Source organism: Poromitra crassiceps, assembly GCF_964638095.1.
Source record: "Poromitra crassiceps genome assembly, chromosome: 2".
NCBI lineage: Eukaryota > Metazoa > Chordata > Actinopteri > Beryciformes > Melamphaidae > Poromitra > Poromitra crassiceps.
The window spans coordinates 85,898,343-85,921,486 of NC_139624.1; the positions used below are offsets into that span (position 1 = coordinate 85,898,343).

Here is a 23,144-nt window from a genome sequence, read left to right on the forward strand (position 1 = left end):
TGGATTGATATATTTCTTTTTACTTTAAGTTTTTCATTTCATAAAAACTATTATTTGCAATAAAAACTTATTGTTTGAATCATATATCTGCCTCCTTTGCTGTCTTTTGTCCCAGTTTTTTATGCATTATATCCTAACTCCTTTAGTCAACCTTGAGCTTACACTTTTATTGCCAACTTGTAGATGTCCACTGTGCCCAAGCTTACCCTTTTAAAACATCTGAATAACAGACAAGTAACTTGTTAACTGATAACCTATTAAGCCACTAACAGTTTGACTTAAAGGGTGATTTACACAACCTGAATATTAATCTTGTTATACTGTACCTATACAGAGACACTATGAATGTACCATGTGGAGTATCTAGTAATAGTTAGGATTTTACATTAATTTCAAGACAAATGGTTCAAATTCTGGCCTTGTGCTTATGCAGACCAGATTTATGACTACCACCACTACTACAAAAGCATTGGCTTTTCATTGTGACAACCAATTGCACACTTAGATCACCATTCAGGAACAGTTTGTTTAATCCTTTCCTCACTGAGCACATCTATAACCATGATCAGAAGTGTACAGTAGAAGCAGCACACTATCTTCATCCAATGGACTCGGAACACCACAAAAGCAACACCTCAGTAAGCTGTCCACTCATGGCTAACACATCTAAGCTTATCAGGAAGCTAGGATTTGAAATTATGACAGTTTGCCTAGAAAAAGTCCATTGCTTAATAAGCCTCTTTGACAGCCACCATTTGGCTTACCACCACCACTGCTACTTACTACATATTACTTGCAAACTTGGTACACTTGTGCACATATCAACTCTGACTAAATGTGCAATTCAGTGTCTATATTATCTGACATATAACCCCCAAGTCACCAGAAGCTTGGACCCCGCATCGCCGCTTGCGGCTATATTTATTATTATTATTATTATTATTATCACTTCGAAACACAGAGCAAAACTTGTAATCTCAACACAAAAATAAAATAACAATAACCGTATACGATTATAGCAGCAGCCAATGACAACACATTCAAGCCATCCTAAAGTGCATTAGTGAGTGCAGTACAGAGTCCGGGTCTGTCTGTCTCTCAGGTGTAATAATCCCACAACCATCACAGCTTTAACAAGTGTCACAGGCTGTGTAAACAGTGTAAAGTGGGCTCTAAGCGTCAGGGGCAGTTGCCCCCTCAGATTTTGATTTTTTGTTTTTTTAGGGGGACCACATTTTAACACATTCACTGCCAGCCGTTTTTTTTTTACTGTAGGTAGCTTCTGCCAAAGGTTTTTTTTGAGGATTCTGGCTCATCTTTCAACAGCCGAGGATTATTTTCTGCTAAGATTTTGTGAACACAAAATATCTCAAAAGAACTAATAGAATGTGTGCTTTCTCTGTCTAAAAGACTTAGTTTGTAGAGTTAGTAGTTATGTAGGCATTAGCACTTGAATACAGCATGGTTTCAGCGTCTGAAAATTTAAGCTGAGAAAAATGCCTTTTTGTGAAATTCGATAGAACAGTCACTTTAACCATTCATTTTTGGCATCAGTAAGACGTCAGACATCTAAACAATAGTTTTGAACAGTAATTTCCTCCATAACAGCAGGAAACCCCCCTCTCCTTCAAACTCCTCCCTCCATGTGTGTTCTCCTCCTGCCTCCCTGGCTCTGCAGCGGGCGTGTCACAAGCGAGTTGCTGCTGCTGCTGCTCCTGTCTGCTGGCGGCCGCTCTTTGGGCGAGTCTGGATGGGCTCGCTCGTTTCTTGGGGTTTCAGTTGAGAGCTTTGATGAAGCTTTTGCGATTCTGGTCTTATTTATGCTGCGTGTTTCAAAGTGTGTTCCACCCGTAATCTATTATGCAAATTTGCAATCCCCCACCGCCAGCTCCCTGCGCGAAAGCGAAAGCGTTTTCGGCAATCCATTTTCATGAGAATGGCTTCCTCACGCGGCTGTTTTTGCTTGGCTTCGTCTAGTCTGGAGAGCACTGTCGCCACTTAGTGGGTCGGTAAAATAGATTATACACATTCAATACCTCCCATATTTTAATATGAGATGTAAAAGGGGTTGATCGACGTCCCACCGTCAATTTTTTTTTTTTTTTAAGACGAGATATCTAGTCAACGGCAGTCAACCGTTTTTTTTTTAAGACGAGATATCTCGTCAACGGCAGTGAACGTGTTAAGGGGGACAAAATGTCCCCATGTCCCCCTGCTTCCGGCGCCCGTGAACCGAAATCCCCATTCTAAAAGCACATTCACTTTTCCCCTTATGAACCGAAGTGCTACTTCCGCACTCATTCCTGCAGCCCAAAGACACAAAACCACACAAGCAACTGCAGGTTTATGGAAACAAATGAATCTGTGCACCCACCCAAACCCATTTCCCCCACAGAATGCAACCCAATAATAATAATAATAATAATAATAATAATAATAATAATAATAATAAATAAATAATAATAATAATACATAAAACAGCCTAATTGGCAGAAAACTGCCTGATGTGGCAACACTGATAGATGGGGCAAGGGACAGTGAAGGAACAGAGGCTCTGAGGTGGGCAGCTGTGGAGAGGTGCCAACTGTGCCAGTGGCTTTCAAATGGACTCATTCAAGTTGCAGAGAGGGGGTGTGACCCTTTACGTGACATTCCCTGCAATGCTGTTCAAACATGAGCCGTGCAGGGATATTACATGGTGGGAGATTGGTGCTACATAATTTACCCTGGATATCGATCCCCGTACCCATTCATTCATGCCCCATGCAGGGGTTACAGGACATTACTGGACTGTCCCAGGACATTACTGAACTGTCACATGACATTACTGGACTGTCCCAGGACATTACTGGACTGTCACATGACATTACTGGACTGTCCCAGGACATTACTGGACTGTCCCAGGACATTACTGGACTGTCCCAGGACATTACTGGACTGTCACATGACATTACTGGACTGTCCCAGGACATTACTGGACTGTCACATGACATTACTGGACTGTCCCAGGACATTACTGGACTGTCCCTGGACATTACTGGACTGTCCCAGGACATTACTGGACTGTCCCATGACATTACTGGGGAAGGCTGCATGTCAGAAAGGGGCTAAATAAGACTGTCACACTCCAAACTTTCATTATGCATGGTAACTTGTATAATGCATAGTGTACAAACCTGTGCATAAGAGCTACCATGTGTTTATCTGTACGTGTGTGTGTGTGTGTGTGTGTGTGTGTGTGTGTGTGTGCAGGGACGTGCAGAGAACATTAGAGGGGCAGGGGCTCAAATTCATAAAAGGGCACTACAGCCGCCCTCGGAAATTTGAGGCAATTTGAAGGCCAATTTAGGGGTATAACTCATTTTAAATATTCCGATTTTAACCAGATTTAGAGGAATATCTAATTTTAGGATGAGACTTTGACAAACATACATACCTGATTCACGTTGACTGACTGATATATCTGTCAGACTGTGTGCGCCTGTGCTGCTGCTGTCCATCTGCATGGTTGCTCTGGCTGAGTGGAGTGCGCACTGCTGGAGTGGGTGGGGACGGGCCACATGCGTTTTTGGGTTGGTGCCTTCAGGGGCGGTTTAGAAAAACACTGCTCCATGCAGAGGCCTATTACAAATGGTGCATTCAAGGTCAAGAGAGCTCGGAAAAGGCATTTCTCTTTGAATGCTGCCTTCAGTGATGGCATGGAAAGGGCAATTTCCATACAAAGCATCGTTAGAAATGCATTCATGGTCAGGAAAGGGCACTTTTTATTTTATTTTTTCATGTGTCTGAGCTGTTTGTTTTGTTCATGTGTTGTTGGAATGAAAATTAAAAATGTATTATAATTTTAAAAAAAAAGAAAAAAAAAGGCACTTTTTACAGACTGAAAAAAAGGCAGGGGCTCAAGCCCCCTTTCATGTCTATGTGTGCACGTGCCTGTGTGTGCGCGCGCGCAAGTGTACGTGTGCGTGCACGTGCGCATGTGTGTGTGTGTGTGTGTGTGTGTGTGTGTGTGTGTGTGTGTGTGTGTGTGTGTGTGTGTGCGTGCGTGCACAGTGAACAGGGCACATGGCTGGCATACGGCTGCGATACAACACATCTCCATTATTGTGTCTCTCTGTTAATGCATGTGGGGGGAAGATAGAGGGCGAGAAAGGTGAGCGTTCACTCAGACTGCAGTCAGCATCAAAGCATCTCCCCCTCCTCTGTTTCAAATCTCTCCCTCTCCTCCCCTCTTCTCTCTTCTCCTTTCCTCTTCTCTCCTCTCCTCCCCTTATCTCTCCTCTCCTCTCCTCTCATCTCCTCTTCTCTCTCCCCTCTTCTCTCCTCTCCTTTCCTCTTCTCTCCTCCCCTTTCCTCTCCTCACCTTTCCTCTCCTCTTCTCTCATCTCCTTTCATCTTCTCTCCTCCCCTCTTCTCTCCTCTCCTTTCCTTTCCTATTCTCTCCTCCCCTCCCCTCTCCTCTTCTCTTCTCTCCTCTCCTTTCCTCTCCTCTTCTCTCCTCTCCCCTCCTCTCCTTTCCTTTCCTCTCCTCTCCTCTCCTTTCCTTTCCTTTCCTCTCCTCTCCTCTCCTCTCCTCTCCTCTCCTCTCCTTTCCTTTCCTCTTCTCCCCTCCTTTCCTCTCCTCTTCTCTCCTCTCCCCTCCTCTCCTTTCCTCTCCTCTTCTCTCCTCTCCTCTCCTCTCCTTTCCTTTCCTCTTCTCTCCTCGTCTCTCCTCTCCTCTCCTTTCCTCTCCTCTTCTCTCCTCTCCTCTCCTTTCCTCTCCTCTTCTCTCCTCTCCCCTCTCTCCTTTCCTTTCCTCTCCTTTTCTCTCCTCTCCCCTCTTCTCCTTTCCTCTCCTCTCCTTTCCTTTCCTCTCCTCTCCTCTCCTTTCCTTTCCTCTCCTCTTCTCTCCTCTCCCCTCCTCTCCTTTCCTCTCCTCTTCTCTCCTTTCCTTTCCTCTTCTCTTCTCTCCTCTCCTCTCCTCTCCTCTCCTTTCCCTCTTCTCCCCTCCTTTCCTCTCCTCTTCTCTTCTCTCCTCTCCCCTCCTCTCCTTTCCTCTCCTCTTCTCTCCTCTCCTCTCCTTTCCTTTCCTCTTCTCTCCTCTCCTTTCCTCTCCTCTTCTCTCCTTTCATCTCCTCTTCTCTCCTCTCCCCTCCTCTCCTTTCCTCTCCTCTTCTCTCCTCTCCCCTCCTCTCCTTTCCTTTCCTCTCCTCTTCTCTCCTCTCCCCTCCTCTCCTTTCCTCTCCTCTCCTTTCCTTTCCTCTGCATTCCTCTCCTCTCCTCTCCTTTCCTTTCCTCTCCTCTTCTCTCCTCTCCCCCTCCTCTCCTTTCCTCTCCTCTTCTCTCCTTTCCTTTCCTCTTCTCTCCTCTTCAATCACAGCCTCTCTCCAGGAGGAGAAAGAGGAGAGGTGGCTAATTAATTACAGTGACCGACGACTCATAGCGGATATCTAAGGAGGTGATGAATTGCTCAGTAGTACAGCTATGACAGTAATCTGTAGCAATCCCATACCATCAGTACCTACCACGATACTGCTCCCCACATCGCCAGATGTGGGGAGCACACACACACACACACACACACACACAGATGATGTCATCAGTGATATCATAATGGGGTGCACAGACACACACAAGGAGGCATTGTGACATCACTGATGCAATAACATTTAGTGAGCAACACACACACACACACACACACACACACACACACACACACACACACACACACACACACACACACACACACACACACACACACACGGCAATATTTTATATTTTTTAATAGTACAGTGTCTTTTTTAGATCACTTGATTTCTTGGCAATAGGCCAGCTACATAACTAGCTGACCAAACTATTGTTGTCTTTCTCTCTTATTTTTGTACTGCTTTTTACTATTTGACAATATCTTATCGTCTTTACTATGTTATTTTACTACTGCACTTTACTGTCTACAGTTTACAATTGCTTTTAATGTATTGTGTTTAGACCCCAGGAAGACTAGCGGTCGTTTCGGCGGCAGCTAATGGGGATCCTTTTAAATAAACAATAAACAATAAACAATAGGGCAGGCGAGGCCACGCAGCAGCCGAGCTATGGGCAAGGCCGCACAGCGGCCGAGCCTAGGCACCGAGCGTGCGTAAATCCCCATAGAAAAAAAGACATTGACATCCAGACGAGGGAACCAGGCGATGCTACTTGTCGGGTTTAAGACTCATTCTGGCGGCAATCTAATATTGACTACTTTAAGGATCCAGCAGCCAGTTGTTATAATATTATCATGACTTAATTGAGCGCCGTGTCTTATTTTGTATCTTCATGAAATGGCCAACAGTGCCTTGGTCAGGCCACTGGCAGGACTATTAACCCTAACATGCATGTCTTTGACAGTGGGAGAAAACTGGAGCATGCACCCGGAGGAAAACCCACATGAACACGGGGAGAACATGCAAACTCCACACAGAAAGGTCCCGGGACGGACCAGAGTCCAAACCCAGGACCTTCTTGCTGTGAGCAAACAGTGCTAACCACTGAGCCACCATGAGCCGTCCAGGGTGGACGTTGATCACATTTACTTCTGCAAGGTGTGTGTACAAGATAGCTAGAGCAATAGTGAGTGAGTGAGTGTGTGTGTGTGTGTGTGTGTGTGTGTGAGAGAGAGAGAGAGAGAGAGAGAGAAAGAGAGAGATAGAGAGAGAGAGAGAGAGAGAGAGTAAGAGAGAGGGGGGTCTGGGGGGAGTGATACAGTGCACCTGTATCTGATCATGTTTCATCTGTTTTTTTTATCCGTCTCAGCAGCGCACAGCAGCTGTCTAGCATGAAAGCCATGGATCTGTTCCCAACAACACTTCACCTGATGAATGGTCTTCATTATCTCTCCCTTCCTCGGGGGAAGGAGCACTGAATGTCCCTCTCTTGATCTTATCAATCTCTCTTTATAGATCAATAACTACCACTACACAATAGAACAAAATCTACTGAACCCACCGTTGCCTTGAACTGTACAGCTTGAACTGTCGATAGATGCGTGATGAGAACGTCGCTCGCCGCAACTTCACATTTTAACACATTTTTGCAACTGGCCAGCCTTCTATCAGCCGCGTAGACAGGAAATCGTTTAGTCGTCTTGGAGGAGGAAGTCAATTGAAGCAAATCTTAAATGGCACAAAATGAATGTTTGCTCAGAGCGAACAGCGAGCCCTTTCAATTGATGGGCCTGCTTTTGCCATCCTCACAATTTGCAAGTCAATGATTTTAACGAGCTGACTGTAACCTGGTCGCCGGGTTTGGGGAAATGTTGTGTTTTATAATCGGCATAATTAAACAGAAGCGGAGAAGAACGGCGATGCCCCCGGTGGCCGACGGTGACTCACTGCACACAATGGAAGGGAAAGACGTGTGGATTTACAGTGGCAAACAGAAAAAAGAGAAGTGAATATGTTTTGGCCAGTGCCAACAGCACTCAACATCAATACTGCATGCAGCAGTAATGCTGGAAAAGCCGAGCACCCCGGACCACAAGGCACACAAGAGGGCTAAAATAAGACCCTGCCACTGAGCTTAAAGCTGGAATAAGCTCTTATGAGAGGAAAACAGTTCTGCGTTCATCATATTGTTTCTGAGAGGAAACTGGGTCAGATGGATCGTCATGCACAGAGTTTGGGTCTGCCTTTGCAAAGTGAAACTACTCCCTAGTCATCCAACCCAGGTGGCTCTTTCCTCTAGGAACAGGACAGGATTTGACGAAAACCACTGGCCGGTTCTATGTGCACTTTATTTTAAGGATAAATCACCCTTTGCAGTAACTGCAGTACTCATTTATATAATTCTCTGCTGACACTGGACACATGCTGTGCATAATGTATAACTTAAACACACAGCACATCTATAATGCATCATCTCCACGCACACATATATAACTGGCTATGGATTATGAATGCTAGCACGTTTATGAGGACACGTGTGAGAGCTTGCGGTCGCTCACCTGTGCTGCTCTGGATGGTTCTGACCGTGGTGGTGGTGCGCGGGGGCGAGATGGCCCTCCTGGCAACCACCACCATCCCCCCCATCTCCTCCTCGTCCTGGGAGCAGCCTTTCTCGATGGCGCGCACGTAGCTGTGGCTGCGCATGCGGAAGCAGCCCGACATGGGCAGGTCCAGGGCGTCCACCGCCTGCGACTCCATCTCACTGAACACCGACTCGCACATGGCCTCGATCTGCCCGTTCACCTCCACCTCGCTCACCTGCGGAGGAGGGGAATCGGATGGATACAGGCGCACACACAAACACACAAGCGCAAACGCACACAGGAGCGTGTGCAGCCACGCACAGAGGAAAAGAGAAATGCACAGTCCAGCCCAATGCAGGGCAAAGACAACAGACATTAGGCTAGAAAAGCTAATAGAGGCAACATGACTTATAGCCAAGTAAAGCCATCCTGATCACATGACCTCACATTCTGTTTCACTCCACGCATCAGTCTGGACTTCCTCCCGCCTCCAGAGATTTCCACAAATTAGAATGTAACTGGGCCAATCAGAGGCCTGCACTGTAATGGCGTCTCCCAAAGCAACAAGAGGTAACGTTAACGTTAGTAAACAGTTAACAATAATTACAAAGACAGTAAAAAGAACAAGTGTATGCACCAGCAGAGGTTTCTCGGTGGAAAAGATGTTTTCATCTTTTTTGGATTCGGATTGGATTTGGTGATGTTGTCTGTCAAGGCAAGTCCCGCCCACTGAAATGGATGTGGATGGCACAGAGTCCAGGGGCCGGTTGCACCAACTGGTCTTAACTATGCCTGGTCGTAACTCCTGCGTCGGTCTTAGTTAAGACCATGGATTTACGCCTGTTGCACCAACATGGCTTACTCTGGTCTTAACTACGCTGGTCGTAGCAATGCGCGTTCATGTGAATTGTCGGGGAATGCCCTCTGATTGGCCCACATGTGCCTCGCGCCGTCACCCACTACTGTATGTGCGTCACTACACCCTCCCTCCTCCCACCCCCCTCCTCCTGTGGAAGCCCCGGGGGAAAATGGCGGCGGCGATTAGTGTCAGGGAGTCTGAATGAAATTGAATGTAACGTTCCCAATTCTATGTATTACATTCTAAAAAAGTAACGGCAACATTTGGGAAGGCTAAGCCACACAACTAGTTAGTTATAATCTAACGTCATGCTTTCAAAGACGGCGAACTGGCGGTGTTACGACGATGACGGTCAAAAAGGTCTCCGCGGAGATCTCTGCTACGCCTCCTCCTGACGAGGCGTAGGAGTTACGCCTGGTCTTAGTGAAAATAAGGCTTAAGTCGTCTTGGTGCAACCGGCGTAGCTGTTAGGTCGTAAAGTTACGACCAACTTAGCTTAAGACCAGTGTAAGACCAGTTGGTGCAACCGGCCCCAGATTGATACGTAGACTGAAACAGGATGTGAGATCACGTTATCAGGATGGGTTTTACCCGGCTACATTACTTTGTGCTGCAATACTTCATCTACAGAGTTATCAGTTGATTAAAGTTCCACTAGGCAAGATTAAAAAATACACTGCAGCCTAAATTACAAAGTGGGGTTGCAATAGAGAAGAGCATCCTATGATCCCCTAATTGAGACCCGGCCTATTTACCAAAAATGCTGCTGTTGGATATGGACACTTCTCTGCCCACAGAAAGCCATGCATCCAAACTTGAAATACAAACTGTCTCCTGAACAGCAGCGAGTGGGCGCTCCGTCCAGAGAAAGCTGCACTCGCCCATGTTAGATCTTATCTCATGTTAGATCTTATCTCATGTTAGATCTTTAGCCTCTTATCTCTTTGGTATAAGGTCTTGGTTAACATGAGCTTGCTGTGTGCAGTTTGCTAACATCACATCACATAATTCCTGGGTACTCAAGTTCAAATTGTTTGAACAGTTACCTCTCGCTTTTGGAGCTGCCAGTGTGCGAAATTGCCTAGTGTAGCTTTAAGTGATGTGTAATAATAATAATAATAATAAAAAGAAATAATAATAATAATAAAAAATATATATACAATATATATATATATATATATATATATATATATATATATATATATATATATATATATATATATACATATATACGGTATATATATATATATATACAGTATATATACTGTATATATATATACATACAGTATACTGTATATACTGTGTATACTGTATATACTGTGTATAGTATATATATATATATATATATATATATATATATATATATATACCGTATTTCCGCTATTAGTGGCCCCTATTCAATTACAGGCCTCTGCTCTAATATAGGACGGGGGCACGGCCTGCGCGGACAAATAAAGGCCCCTCCCTCAATACAGGCCGGGTCAAAAAAAACAAAAAACGAAGGAGCAAAAACTACGGTGAATACGGTACTGTAAATTTCCCATAACACAACGCATCTACCGTGTGACGTAACCGGACGTAACGCAGAGACCAAACGAACCAGACGAAAGTTTGACGTTAAGTTTAAAGAGAGCGTTGTGCAATATGCAGCGGAACATTTGGTACAGTGTGATGTGGAATCAGCCCTTCAAGCAGAGCCTGCACGATGCCTACGACGAGTGGATAGCTGGGGACGCAGATAAGCAGTACACAGCTGGAGGTGGAAACCTAAAAGCGCCTGCTCGACGCCTGCTTGTGGACTGGGTGATCGCCGCCTGGGACAAGCTGGACAAGGATCTGATCAAAAAGTCCTTCCAAGTTTGTGGACAGTCTGTGAAAACTGACGGGAGTCAAGACAACCTCATCCACTGCTTCAAGCAGGGACAGCCCTGCGCCGCTGAGGCTCTCGCCCAGCTGCGTTAGCGGGACCAGGAGAACAGACAGGCAGCCGAGGATGAGGAAGATGAAGAGGAACTGGTCAACAATGAACTTGTTGTTCTGAATGATGAGGACGCGGAGGATACCGACATACTAGATGAGGAGGAGGAGGATACTGAGTGAGTGAGTGACCACCAATATTTATTTGCGTTGTTTGGTTTTATGCAATATTTTGCAATAAAAGTCATGAAAATAAAGGAGTATGTCCATGAGAGTTTAATATTAAGAAATAAAGGCCTCACTCGAATACAGGCCTCTGCTCTAATATAGGACGGGGGCTCTCTGCGGCTCAGTAAATAAAGGCCCCGGTTACTATTAGCGGAAATACGGTATATATATATATATATATATATATATATATACATAATTTTCAATCATAAAAGAATGTGCAAGGAGTGCAGGGGGGACGAATCATTGTAGGATAAAACTTCCATCCAACAAAGTGAGGAACTACGAGTGCTGTGACTGGAGAAGTATTGGTATGACAGGTGAGATTAAGGAAGTGTCACTGCTAAGACTACTGGGAACTGGAGTGTGACAACAGGGATGTAACTACGCCTACAGCACCAACTACTGGAGTTTGGCTTTTACTGTAGAATGTTTGAATAGGCTTCAAACGAGGGCCTGTAAATCAAATAAACAAAAAGACAACATCAAATTTGCAAGTCTTGTTGCAGACTTGCATGGTGAGAGGAAAAGACTGGTGGGTGTGTAGGAGATGTGTAAGCGGTTGGGATGTTTTGTGTGTGTGTCAGTGAAGAGACAAAGTGTGTTGGAATGGTCTGGGTGTGTGTCAGTGAAGAGACAGTGTGTTGGGATGGTCTGGGTCAGTGAAGAGACAAAGTGTGTTGGGATGGTCTGGGTGTGTGTCAGTGAAGAGACAGTGTGTTGGGATGGTCTGGGTCAGTGAAGAGACAAAGTGTGTTGGGATGGTATGGGTGTGTGTCAGTGAAGAGACAGTGTGTTGGGATGGTCTGGGTCAGTGAAGAGACAAAGTGTGTTGGGATGGTCTGGGTGTGTGTCAGTGAAGAGACAGTGTGTTGGGATGGTCTGGGTCAGTGAAGAGACAAAGTGTGTTGGGATGGTCTGGGTGTGTGTCAGTGAAGAGACACAGTGTGTCAGGAACAGTGCAAGTGTGTATAGCTTGGAGTCAGAAAGGTTTTCGGGCCTCGATTCAATCCAATGATATGACTTGTTTTAATTGTGTGCATACATACACACTTTATGTACACACACACACACATGAGAGAGAGAGAGAGAGAGAGAGAGATAGACAGAGAGGGCTGAGTAGCACCCCTTTCTACAGGTGTGTTTTTGTAGATACAGGGTCTAGTGTCACGTTCTCCTGTGGGTCTGCTCCACGCCAGGACTTAATTGAAGGGATGTCTCCAGGGTCCATCCTTCAGGTGGTGAGACAAAGCTTTGCCCCTGGGCTTTGGGGGGGGGAGGGGTTGGGGGGGGGCACAGATTCCTCCAGGCGAAAAGGTAAGCTAAGCTCTCCTGCCGCTCCAAATCATGACCAAGTAGCAAGCTGTCAGCTGTGCTCAAAGTCAAAGCCCACTAATATCTCATTTTGTGCTAGCCATGACAATAACACAGCTCTCCTGTCTGAAATCTTTATCGCTGATGGCTGAGCGCTTCCACTGTGGCCTGGCCAATTCTTCACTATGTTCAATATCTATCAAATCAAGGGCACATGACCACCCATTTCTATTGAACTTACTGGTCAAATTCATATGCCTGCATGTTAATTCTTGTTTTTCTTCACAAATGAGGAGGCCAAATCCAAGAAAGCTCCTCCCGCCTGTCATTCTGCTTCACAAAGGGCACGAAGGCAGAAGGAGAGTATCAGAGTGAAGGGTAAGGGGGCTGGCAACTGCACACTGTTTAATGAGCGATTGTGAATATGCCTCTGATCTGTTAGGTGGGAGACTAGTGGATCCATACGCAGGCTTAACACACTTGATACCTGCTAAACCGGAAGGAGCAACAGGCAAACTTGCAGGAAAGAACAAAGGCTAGAGATAGACTGTTGCTTAATCTGATCTTAAGCTGTGTAGGGAAACAGTGGATGGATAAATCCAGAAGGAGGCGGCAATGCAACATAAATGATGTCAACTGCCATAAAACACCACAGAAGAACAGTGACATCATATGTCAGGTATAATCATCAATGATGACATTATCATCAATTATGACATCATCACTGTTGACATCATCATCTTCAAGGATGACATCATTAAAACCTTCAACAGTGACATCACTGTGGCATCATAACCTTCAACAGTCATGAACAATCATGTCAAGAGTGACATCATCAGTGAAATCATCAATGACGACATTATCATCAATTATGACATCATCACTGTTGACATCCTTGGTGACCTCATCACCACCGGTGCCACCTGGCGCCCAGTCGGACTCATGGAACTCCCGAATGAGGGAAGGGCCTAGGATGAATCGTCGAGGGACCCACTGGAACTGATGGTGCCCACAGCTCAGGAACACAGAGCCTGCGGCACCGGAGCTGATGGTGCCCACAGCTCAGGAACAGAGAGCCTGTGGCACCTGAGCTGATGGTGTCCACAGCTCAGGAACAGAGAGCCTGTGGCACTGGAACTGATGGTGCCAGCAGCTCAGGAACAGAGAGCCTGTGGCACCTGAACTGATGGTGTCCACAGCTCAGGAACAGAGAGCATGTGGCACCTGAACTGATGGTGTCCACAGCTCAGGAACAGAGAGCATGTGGCACCTGAACTGATGGTGTCCACAGCTCAGGAACAGAGAGCCTGTGGCACCTGAACTGATGGTGTCCACAGCTCAGGAACAGAGAGCCTGTGGCACCTGAACTGATGGTGTCCACAGCTCAGGAACAGAGAGCCTGTGGCACCTGAACTGATGGTGTCCACAGCTCAGGAACAGAGAGCCTGCGGCACCTGAACTGATGGTGTCCACAGCTCAGGAACAGAGAGCCTGTGGCACCTGAACTGATGGTGTCCACAGCTCAGGAACAGAGAGCCTGTGGCACCTGAACTGATGGTGTCCACAGCTCAGGAACAGAGTCCACAGCTCAGGAACAGAGAGCCTGCGGCCCCCAGAACTGATGGTGTCAGCAGCTCAGGAACAGAGAGCCTGTGGCACCTGAACTGATGGTGTCCACAGCTCAGGAACAGAGAGCCTGTGGCACCTGCGAACTGGTGGTGCCAGCAGCTCAGGAACAGAGAGCCTGTGGCACCTGAACTGATGGTGTCAGCAGCTCAGGAACAGAGAGCCTGTGGCACCTGAACTGATGGTGCCAGCAGCTCAGGAACAGAGAGCCTGTGGCACCTGAACTGATGGTGTCCACAGCTCAGGAACAGAGAGCATGTGGCACCTGAACTGATGGTGTCCACAGCTCAGGAACAGAGAGCATGTGGCACCTGAACTGATGGTGTCCACAGCTCAGGAACAGAGAGCCTGCGGCACCTGAACTGATGGTGCCAGCAGCTCAGCTCACTAGTGGATCCATATGCAGACACTTGACAGGCTTGACACACTTGATACTTGGTCAACTGGAACTGGCAACAGGCAAACCTGCGGCCAAGAACAAAGACTCGACGTAGACTGGCTGAGCTTAAAGGGATACTTCACCAAAAACCAATGCTGATTTATTTTGCAAATGATCTCACACATATCCGAAAATTAAACCGCTTTGCAGACAGTCATTAAGTTTGACAGTTATTGAGAGTTGACTTGAGTTAAGTGTGGACCAGCGATGTCATCAGAAGGCACTGAATCATTGTGATACCAGTTTTTACAGTTTTCAGACATGCGTGAGATCATATGCAAAATGAATCTGCATTGTTTTTGGTGACCTGATGAGTTTAGGGTTAGGGGGCGACTATGGGGGGGGATGTTTTCCCTCCTGCACGACCTTGGTGGAGGTAGAGGGATGTAGGGGCCGATGGCGGGAGGGCAGGGGCCCGCAGGGTGCCACTAACCTGGCTGATGGTGCTCATGGCTCTCATGTAGCTCTCGTTTCGTGAGCGGAACTTTGGCGAGGCCAGCAGCCCCGCCGGGTCCAAGCTGTCCAGACTCCTATTGATGGAAACCTCACTCACCGCCCGCAGGTAGCTGTGGCTTCGGATCTGCAGCTTGGGAGAGTGCTCTGTGGAAATCCTGTCGCCAGGAAGACAGAGAGAGGAGGTATGAGTAACTGGACCATATTTTTTTACCAGTTATTATTCTATTTCACACATTGTGAACTTGTTGCGTCTGTGCTAATTCTTTATGATTTAAATGCTGTTTTGAATTTGCTAACTGTATTCTAACCTATCACTTTGGGGCTGAATGAGCATCTAGACTGCTATACTTCGGTGAATTAGAGTTGAGAGAGACAGAGACTCTTCTTACAGGTCAGAGCGGTAACACAGGAGCAAACTGTGTGTGTGAAATTCAGAGAACTGATAGTCCAGTAGTCTTCAAGCCAGTCTATATAGACGGGTAGCATGGTAGAGAGAAAGCGAGGTAGAGAGAGGCACAAAAGAGCAAGAGAGGCAGAGGTAAAGTCATGGAAGGAGAAAGAGAGAGAGTCAAAATGAGATAGAGACAAGCAAAGAGAGAGCAAGAGAGAGAATAACTGCAAAGTACTTGGCAGAGTGAACCCAAAAGATAGAGATCAATCCACAACTGCTTGAGGAGACACCCTTATCTAATCAACAAGCACAGTAGCATCAAGGCACACTCACAGCAGCTTAGCTAGTCTGTCCTTGAGACACTTTCTAAACCCTTAACAGTACGAGGGAAGGGGAAGTGTGTGTGTGTGTGTGTGTGTGTGTGTGTGTGTGTGTGTGTGTGTGTGTGTGTGTGTGTGTGTGTGTGTGTGTGTGTGTGTGTGTGTGTGTGTGATCCACTGAATTCAGAGACTTTTACATAAAAATGTAGAGGACAGACAGGCAGAAACACAAAAGCACACACAGGAAAACACACACACACACACACGCACGCACGCACGCACGCACACACACACACACACACACACACACACACACACACACACACACACACACACACACACACACACACACACAGGAAAACACTCACACTAAACACATTCTCTCTCCGAGCAAGATAAATAGGTGTCTCATTACAGCTGCCTCTGACAAGCAGGTGGGCTGTCGCTCGCCACCTTCACGCCTGTGTGCATGCGTGTGTGTGCGTGTGCGTGCGTGTGTGTGCATCTGTGCGTGTGTGTGTGTGTGTGTGCGCATCTGTGTGTGTGTGTGTGTGTGTGTGTGTGTGTGTGTGTGTGTGTGTGTGTGTGCATCTGTGTGTGTGTGTGTGTGTGTGTGTGTGTGTGTGTGTGTGTGTGTGTGTGTGTGCATCTGTGTGTGTGTGTGTGTGTGTGTGTGTGTGTGTGTGTGTGTGTGTGTGTGTGTGTGTGTGTGTGTGTGTGTGTGTTGCACGCAAGCTAAACAATTCATTAATCATGTGAAATAAAAAGCTAAAAAGCTGACTGGCTTTCCTCTCTGCAACTCAGTGGCCTCCTCAAACTCTGACCACTTATAACTCTTAACTCTTATGACTCTCTCCTTCCAGGTCCAGTCTGCTGGAATGATGTATGTCCTCCTTCAAATAGAGCGTGGTTACCACAGCCAAGCCCACTGGATTATGGATGGATGGAAGAAGGGATGGAGTGAGGGATGGGGGGGTGAGTGAAGGGAAGGGGAGTGGAAGGATGGATGAGGTATTGAAGTGGGAATAGGGGTGGTGATTCTTGGATGTATGGGTTACTATGCATCTCAAAGATGGTTTATTTTGGAAACTCATCTCCAAATGAGTCTCCTGGCTATTTAACATGGAATAGAATCTAATCAGAGCTACTGTATAAAAGCAAAGCCTGACAATGCTTACTCAGCTATGTACAGTCTAAAACTTGCTGACACATTATTATATATATTTTTTAAACACAGTTCATTCTTTTTAATAGGAGGATTCGAGAGGAGGTGACAGTAGGGTTTTCCTGCATATTTAAGCGAGGGTTTCTCAATCTGCTGTTTTGGCAGCCAAGAGTGGGCTGTGATATTGTGTTGACAGGTTCACAGAAAAAGAACAACTTTAATAGACTGTTAATTAACATTTTCTGACCTGACTTAATGAGCAAAAGCAAAATTTGTCATCCAGCCAGTGCAAAGTCGGCTGATGATAGAAATTCTTAGATATGAATTTAAAAATGTAACCAATCACGGATTGGCATGAATCATCCTTTTCAACCACCTGGGGTGTGTGAAGCGAAGTAAAATCTCTATGTTGAACTCCCTGTGGCCTTGATTATAACGAGGAAGAAGGATGGCTATTGTGGCAGCGTGAATGGGAGACCCAGCCTGTAATCAGTGCGACCTGAGGAGGGAGGTCAGCATGTCCCAGGCCAGGGTGCCCATCCACGGAAACAAGTGCCATTAATGAACACATTCCCCTCAGCCAGTCAGCCGTCTGTCTGCAGACTCTACTGCACTACGGAGTGTTCTTACAATCCTCCAGCCACATCTCTGCTTTGTTTTCTTCTGTCTTCTTCTATGTCTTCTTCATCCTGTAACCTGGTCCTCCTCTCCCAAGACTCCTCCCGTTTCCGCACTTGGGAACTTCTCTTCCCGCTTCTCCCCTTTCCCCCGTCTCCTCTTTCTTACTTCTGTCTCTTCCTCCTCCTCACAAGTCACTGACACAAAGATGGAGATGTGATTACTGCAACCTAGTATTCAGAGGATGTCTGTTCTGGGGGAGAAATATAAAAATAAACACGATCAAAGTCGAGGCCAGAAATAAATGAGTTTGTAGCAAACAGGCAAAGATGGGGGAAAGACGGCTGTTAATGAGTGAGTGAAACAAGAAAGCATGTAATTTTCTCTTGAGCTTATTTGTCTATTTCTCTGCAAGGAATAATCCTATAGAGCCATTTAAACACCTGCTTTATGTGTGCACTATGTGTTTTAATAAGGATTAAGGCTAGCTAAACAAATGTTGCATCTTGTCAGGGACAATACTTCACCAAGCAAAGAGACAATGGTCACAAAATAGGCTGTAAAACATAATGGAACAATGTAGCTGATTGTTTTAATCATTGCGGAGTGTAACACAGACTTGTGCTCCCAGATGCACAGTGTGAAAACAAGATGTCAGCTGCTGCTGCTGCCTCATTCTCTATCTCCAATGTGCAGCACTGCACTTTGCTTTCTTCCATGATTGGGTTCCATCAGATGATGATGGTGTTCCCCGGGCTCCTATCAACTCATTAGTAGGCCCCAAGCTGCACCACTCGCACCCAAGTGTTTGTGCTTCTGTGTGTGTGTATGTGCGTGTGTGTGTGTGTGTGTGTGTGTGTGTGTGTGTGTGTGTGTGTGTGTGTGTGCGTGCGCGCGCGTGTGTGCGTGTGTGTGCGCGCGTGCGTGTGTGTGTGTGTGTGTGTGTGTTGGGGTGGGGGGGGGGGGTTGGATACATATCTGTCTCAGTCTCCAGCATGTGTGTGCACTCAGCTTAAGGTTAATTATGCTGTCAACCTGTTATACTGTATGAGATAATTATGTATTCAGACATATTACTGCATTAATTATGAGTTGTCGTGTCAGTGAAGTTGAGAGAATGGTGGATGACAGACATACATTTTTAAAGATAGCCTACTGCTCACCTAAACTGATTCCTTTACTGTGTCCATGGCCGTAACTAGCTATGAGGACGGGGAGGTCCGGACCTCCCCTAATATTTCAGAGATTTTTTTTATTTTATTTTTTTTTATTTAGCCTTTATTTAACCAGGTTTGTCCCATTGAGATCAAAGATCTCTTTTACAAGAGAGACCTGGCCAAGAAACAGCAGCAACACAAAGTTACAACAAACAAACACATAAACACATACAATTGAAAAACATTAAAATGATCAAATAAAACATTTGCATACAGACAGCCTGTTCTCAAGAGATTTTACCATAGCCTTAAAACCATTTAAGGTTACTAAGCTATTAAGTTTAAGATCAGACTGCAGACTGTTCCATGCGGTGGGTGCAGAGAACCTAAAAGCTTTCTTCCCCAATTCAGTTCGGACTTTGGGAACAGAAAATTGTAGAGTGTCCTGAGACGAAGATTGTAAAAAAATAAAACAATCTGCATGGAAAAGCATGAAAAACACGGGATCGCTTTTATTTTGAAACGAAAGGCAGGTCAGGCAGGAAGTCATCTGACGCCGCGTCCGCGGTAACTTGATTCCGAAAGAGCAGCAGCATGGTGGTGAGTGATGACTGTCTGTCTGCCTGGCGAGATAATTGAAGGTGAGCGAGCTGCGAGACAGTGAGCGAGTGAACGACAGACAGTGAGTGACACTGACAGATTTTTTAGCAACAACCAAGAAAGTAAGTGTCTAGTCTGTCTCTTAAGTAATGTTACCTGTGTGACACGTTGGGATGCTACTGGCTAATCATGCATGATGCCAATTGCCAAGCTCCCGAAGTCAGGTATGCAGGTGGCTATATGCCACCTGCATATATGATATGGTTTCAGTTTCATGACCCAATAAGTAACAAAAAGAGGTGGTGTAAAGTTAAAAACAACATAATATATTTTATTTTATTTTTCAATCGTTCCTATCAGGAATAAATAAATGTCCCTCTGTATGTTTTTTTTTATTATCGATGATGACTTTGTGTGTTGTGTACGGCTTGGGTTGTGTACCTGTGTTCGTAGGTGTCATTTTGATATGAATTTGGCTAAAACAGTTTGTGTTTGTTAGTTACAATTATGTTGACAGGAGAGCTGAGCAGGTGGTGACATGAAAGAGAATATACTGAATAATGACATCACAACAGTATAATCCTAATGTTGATTTAAAATGATATATTACTCTAAATATGGCTAAAAAAGGAGAAAAAAAAACTCAAATATTTTTCGCCGCCGCCGCCGCCGCCTCCCCTTGCTGGACCTCCCCTATTTCGGAACCCTGGTTACGGCCCTGACTGTGTCCCTTGAAAACATCTCAAATCAGCTGCTGAGGAAAATCTGATTTTACATTAAATCTTTCATTTTCTCCACTAGGTAAGGAATTCTCAAAGGCATTCCATTGAAAAACTCAATCTTCCAGCTTTCCGGTTGGTTATGAGGCATTTGGTCTGTAAATGTGTGAAGGAATATTGAAAATGAGGGTTTGTTTGTAAAACTTCAAATAAACAAAACCCTAACTTGCTCCTAGTGGTTGTAAAATCGGCTTAGAATTGGGTAAAATTATTGATGTATTGAAGAAGAATGTATGAAGAATGATATTATTATATTATATTATAACAAATATCGTTATTTTTTTTTTACCCATCTTTCCCAATCCCAGCAAACACAACACCCTCCTACTCACTGTGTGAGTACAACAGATGTGACTGTTGTTGTGACTGCTAGCTAGACTGTTACTTTTTCACATACAGTACTTCCAAAATAACTCATCAAACATACATAGAAGATAGTCATCGTATCAATTTGCACAAAGCCCAAGAGGGCAATTTACCGTGAGCATGACAATTTCACTGGCAAGCACCTGATGCCATTCCTTCAGTCAACAATCAAGCAAGAAGCTGCCGCTGATCATTTACAATTAATCTTAGCTTCCATCTGATAGTGTTTGCTAGCATCTGTCCAACACCAGTTTACAATTGACATCTGTAGTTACCTCCAGTGATTGGCCATCAACTTGTCAATCAAAGCTCTGTTGTCAACAGAAAGGATACACCCACAAGACAGTACTAGATACAGTGAGTGTGAAAATGCACAAACGAAAAAAGTGGCCAACATGTTAGCGTCAGCGACGTTAAAAGGTTTGCTGGACTTCAGTGTGAACAATGTAGTCAACTTGATGTGATTCAAGACGTTGAATCAGAAACCCACTTGCTGGGTTCTAATACTGTTGAATATTTTATGAACACACACTGTGAAAAGAATCTGCTGCTGCACCAAGAATGCCTTTTGCAACAAAAAAAGAAAACTACTTCATAAAAACCGCCCATCTTATACAGCTCGGCTTTTAACCTCAGATCTTTCCGAAAAAACAACAACATTGCCTTGGGGGAGAGAATGTATTTACTGATGCTTACAACTCACAGTGCATATCTGAAGAATATTGTAGCGATCCGGGGTTTTGGCGTGTAATGTGGTGTTTCCGTGTTTAGCTAGGAACTGAGATGTGTGGGTTGTTCCTAGGGGGAAGGGTGTGTAGGTGACCATGCTGCCGCGTGGCGGAAGTCAGTCAAGCTATGTGAGCGAGCTGACCGGCCGTGTGTATAGCTAGCAGTGAGGCTACCGCTAGGAGCTATCATAAGAAGCCAAGAATAAAAGCCTGTACCAACTTCAAGTCTCCGGTTCCTTGGGCGAATACATGATTCGCTACAATATGTTTTATTTTATTTTATCGAGATTTCAGTACGTGGACAGCCAGCATGTATTTTCAATTATAGCAGTGTGTTGAATGTGTTGGTTTGATCCTAGAGATACAGAGGCTATCTATGAAGATATAAGTGTGTGTCTGAGTTGTAAACACAAGACAGGTAATTAAGCTGGGGAGAATCAGGCACTCACAGGTAAACAAAACGGCTGCCGGCACCTGACACTAGCTGCTTCCATCTGCATAGGTCTCCCTCCCTCCCTCCCTCCCTCTCTCTCACTCTCTCTCCCTCCCTCCCTCCCTCCCTCTCTCTCTCCTTCCCTCCCGCTCTGTTGGTCTGTTTCACTCACATGGCACATCCAAATATGCATGCTGAACACAGCTTTAGGAAATGTGAACATTATGTAAAACACAGTGAATGTAAAACAAGGATATAAAGGCAGGAGTAGTAGAGTTACGTATCAAATCAACCGGCATGAGGAGAAGCCGCACACTACAAAAGAAAAAAAGTCCCTGAGTCACTGAGGTGCAGTATCCATAATTATATTTTATTACATTGCTTATAAGAAATTAAAGTGCAAAGTGCTTGTATTGAAACAGTGCTCCATAGAAGTTACTAAGACAAAATTAAGAGTTTTGCAATCTCAAAATCAATGTATATGTACCGTAAATTCCGGACTATAAGCCGCACCGGTGTATAAGCCGCACCTGCAAAGTTGACTATTTTTTTCTTATATAAGCCGCACCGGACTATAAGCCGCGGGTGTTTTAATGGTTTTTTTTATTTTTTTTTATTGTGTTTTAATGTTTAATTACCATATGTAAGGGTTCATGCACAGAGGGGATTGTCGGGAAAGAGATGGCTGTTTGAGGAAGCTCCCATTTATTAACATTTCAACAAAACAACATAACACAACACCACCTGTGTTGTTTTTTACAGTGCACACAGTGTCATACAGTGTCATACAGTGTGGTGAAAAGAGGGCAAGAGAGGAAATTAAAACTTATTATAGTTATATAGGATTTATAGTTAGAAAAAGTGCTAAAAAAGAGATTTAAAAAAAAAAAAAAAAAAATCCATAGATAAGCCGCACCGTTATATAAGCCGCAGGGGCCAAAAAAGCCCAAAAAACGGGAAAAAAGGTGCGGCTTATAGTCCGGAATTTACGGTATATGTGTCGCTAATGTCACGAAAGTGCCGTTGAGGTCTTAAAATATATTGAAAAGGTCTTAAAACGAACTCTCCCTGCATTGATTCCTGCATATATCCTTCACACACACACACACACACACACACACACACACACACACACACACACACACACACACACACACACACACACACACACACACACACACACACACACACACACAACACACACAACACACACACACACACACACACACGGATAATCACAGATGTCACGATGCACTCACTTGAGCGTGGTGATCTCGGTGAGGGACGGCTGAGTGGCCTTCAGGTAGCTGGCCCTCCTCGCCTGCACCTTGGGCGAGGGCTTGGGACTGCAGTCCGAGTCGGCGCTGTCCTCCTCGGCCATGGCCTTGATGTAACTGCCGCTGCGCATCCTCCGGCATGGGATCTCCTCATCTTTCCCCAGCGGGGAGAAGCCGCTCCACTCGTCCTGAGGCACCTGGAGAGGCGAGGGGAGATAAGGAGAAGGAACAGATGTCACGCTCCGGACTTCAGAGCTCGTACGGACACAAGTGCACAAGAAAACAAGGAGACCCAAGAGTGCTGAGGCATTCTCTTTCCCCCAGCCTGAAGTCAACAACTGCATGGCACACTGCACTTCACACCATCCAAAACACTGACAGATAGCAACAGCATGGCAGCGAAGCCTGCCCTCATCCTACCATAAGGTTGTGGGTGCCGGTGTCCTTGAACGCATGCGACATATGAAAATCAGGGACTTAATTG

The 23,144-nt window shown here is 45.4% G+C and overlaps 1 protein-coding gene across 4 annotated transcripts in view; it reads right to left on the reverse strand.

The window, feature by feature from the left end:
* Window positions 1–23,144, reverse strand: part of dlgap1b (discs, large homolog-associated protein 1b) — a gene marked incomplete at both ends in the record, with an annotated part of 94,932 nt that overhangs the window by 68,358 nt on the left and 3,430 nt on the right. For all 4 annotated transcript variants that reach the window (XM_083653622.1, XM_083653620.1, XM_083653619.1 and 1 more), the window contains 3 exons: window positions 7,964–8,222; window positions 14,804–14,981; window positions 22,643–22,857. In XM_083653622.1, the coding sequence (XP_083509748.1) occupies window positions 7,964–8,222; window positions 14,804–14,981; window positions 22,643–22,857 (652 nt within the window). The remainder of the gene's footprint in view (window positions 1–7,963; window positions 8,223–14,803; window positions 14,982–22,642; window positions 22,858–23,144) is intronic.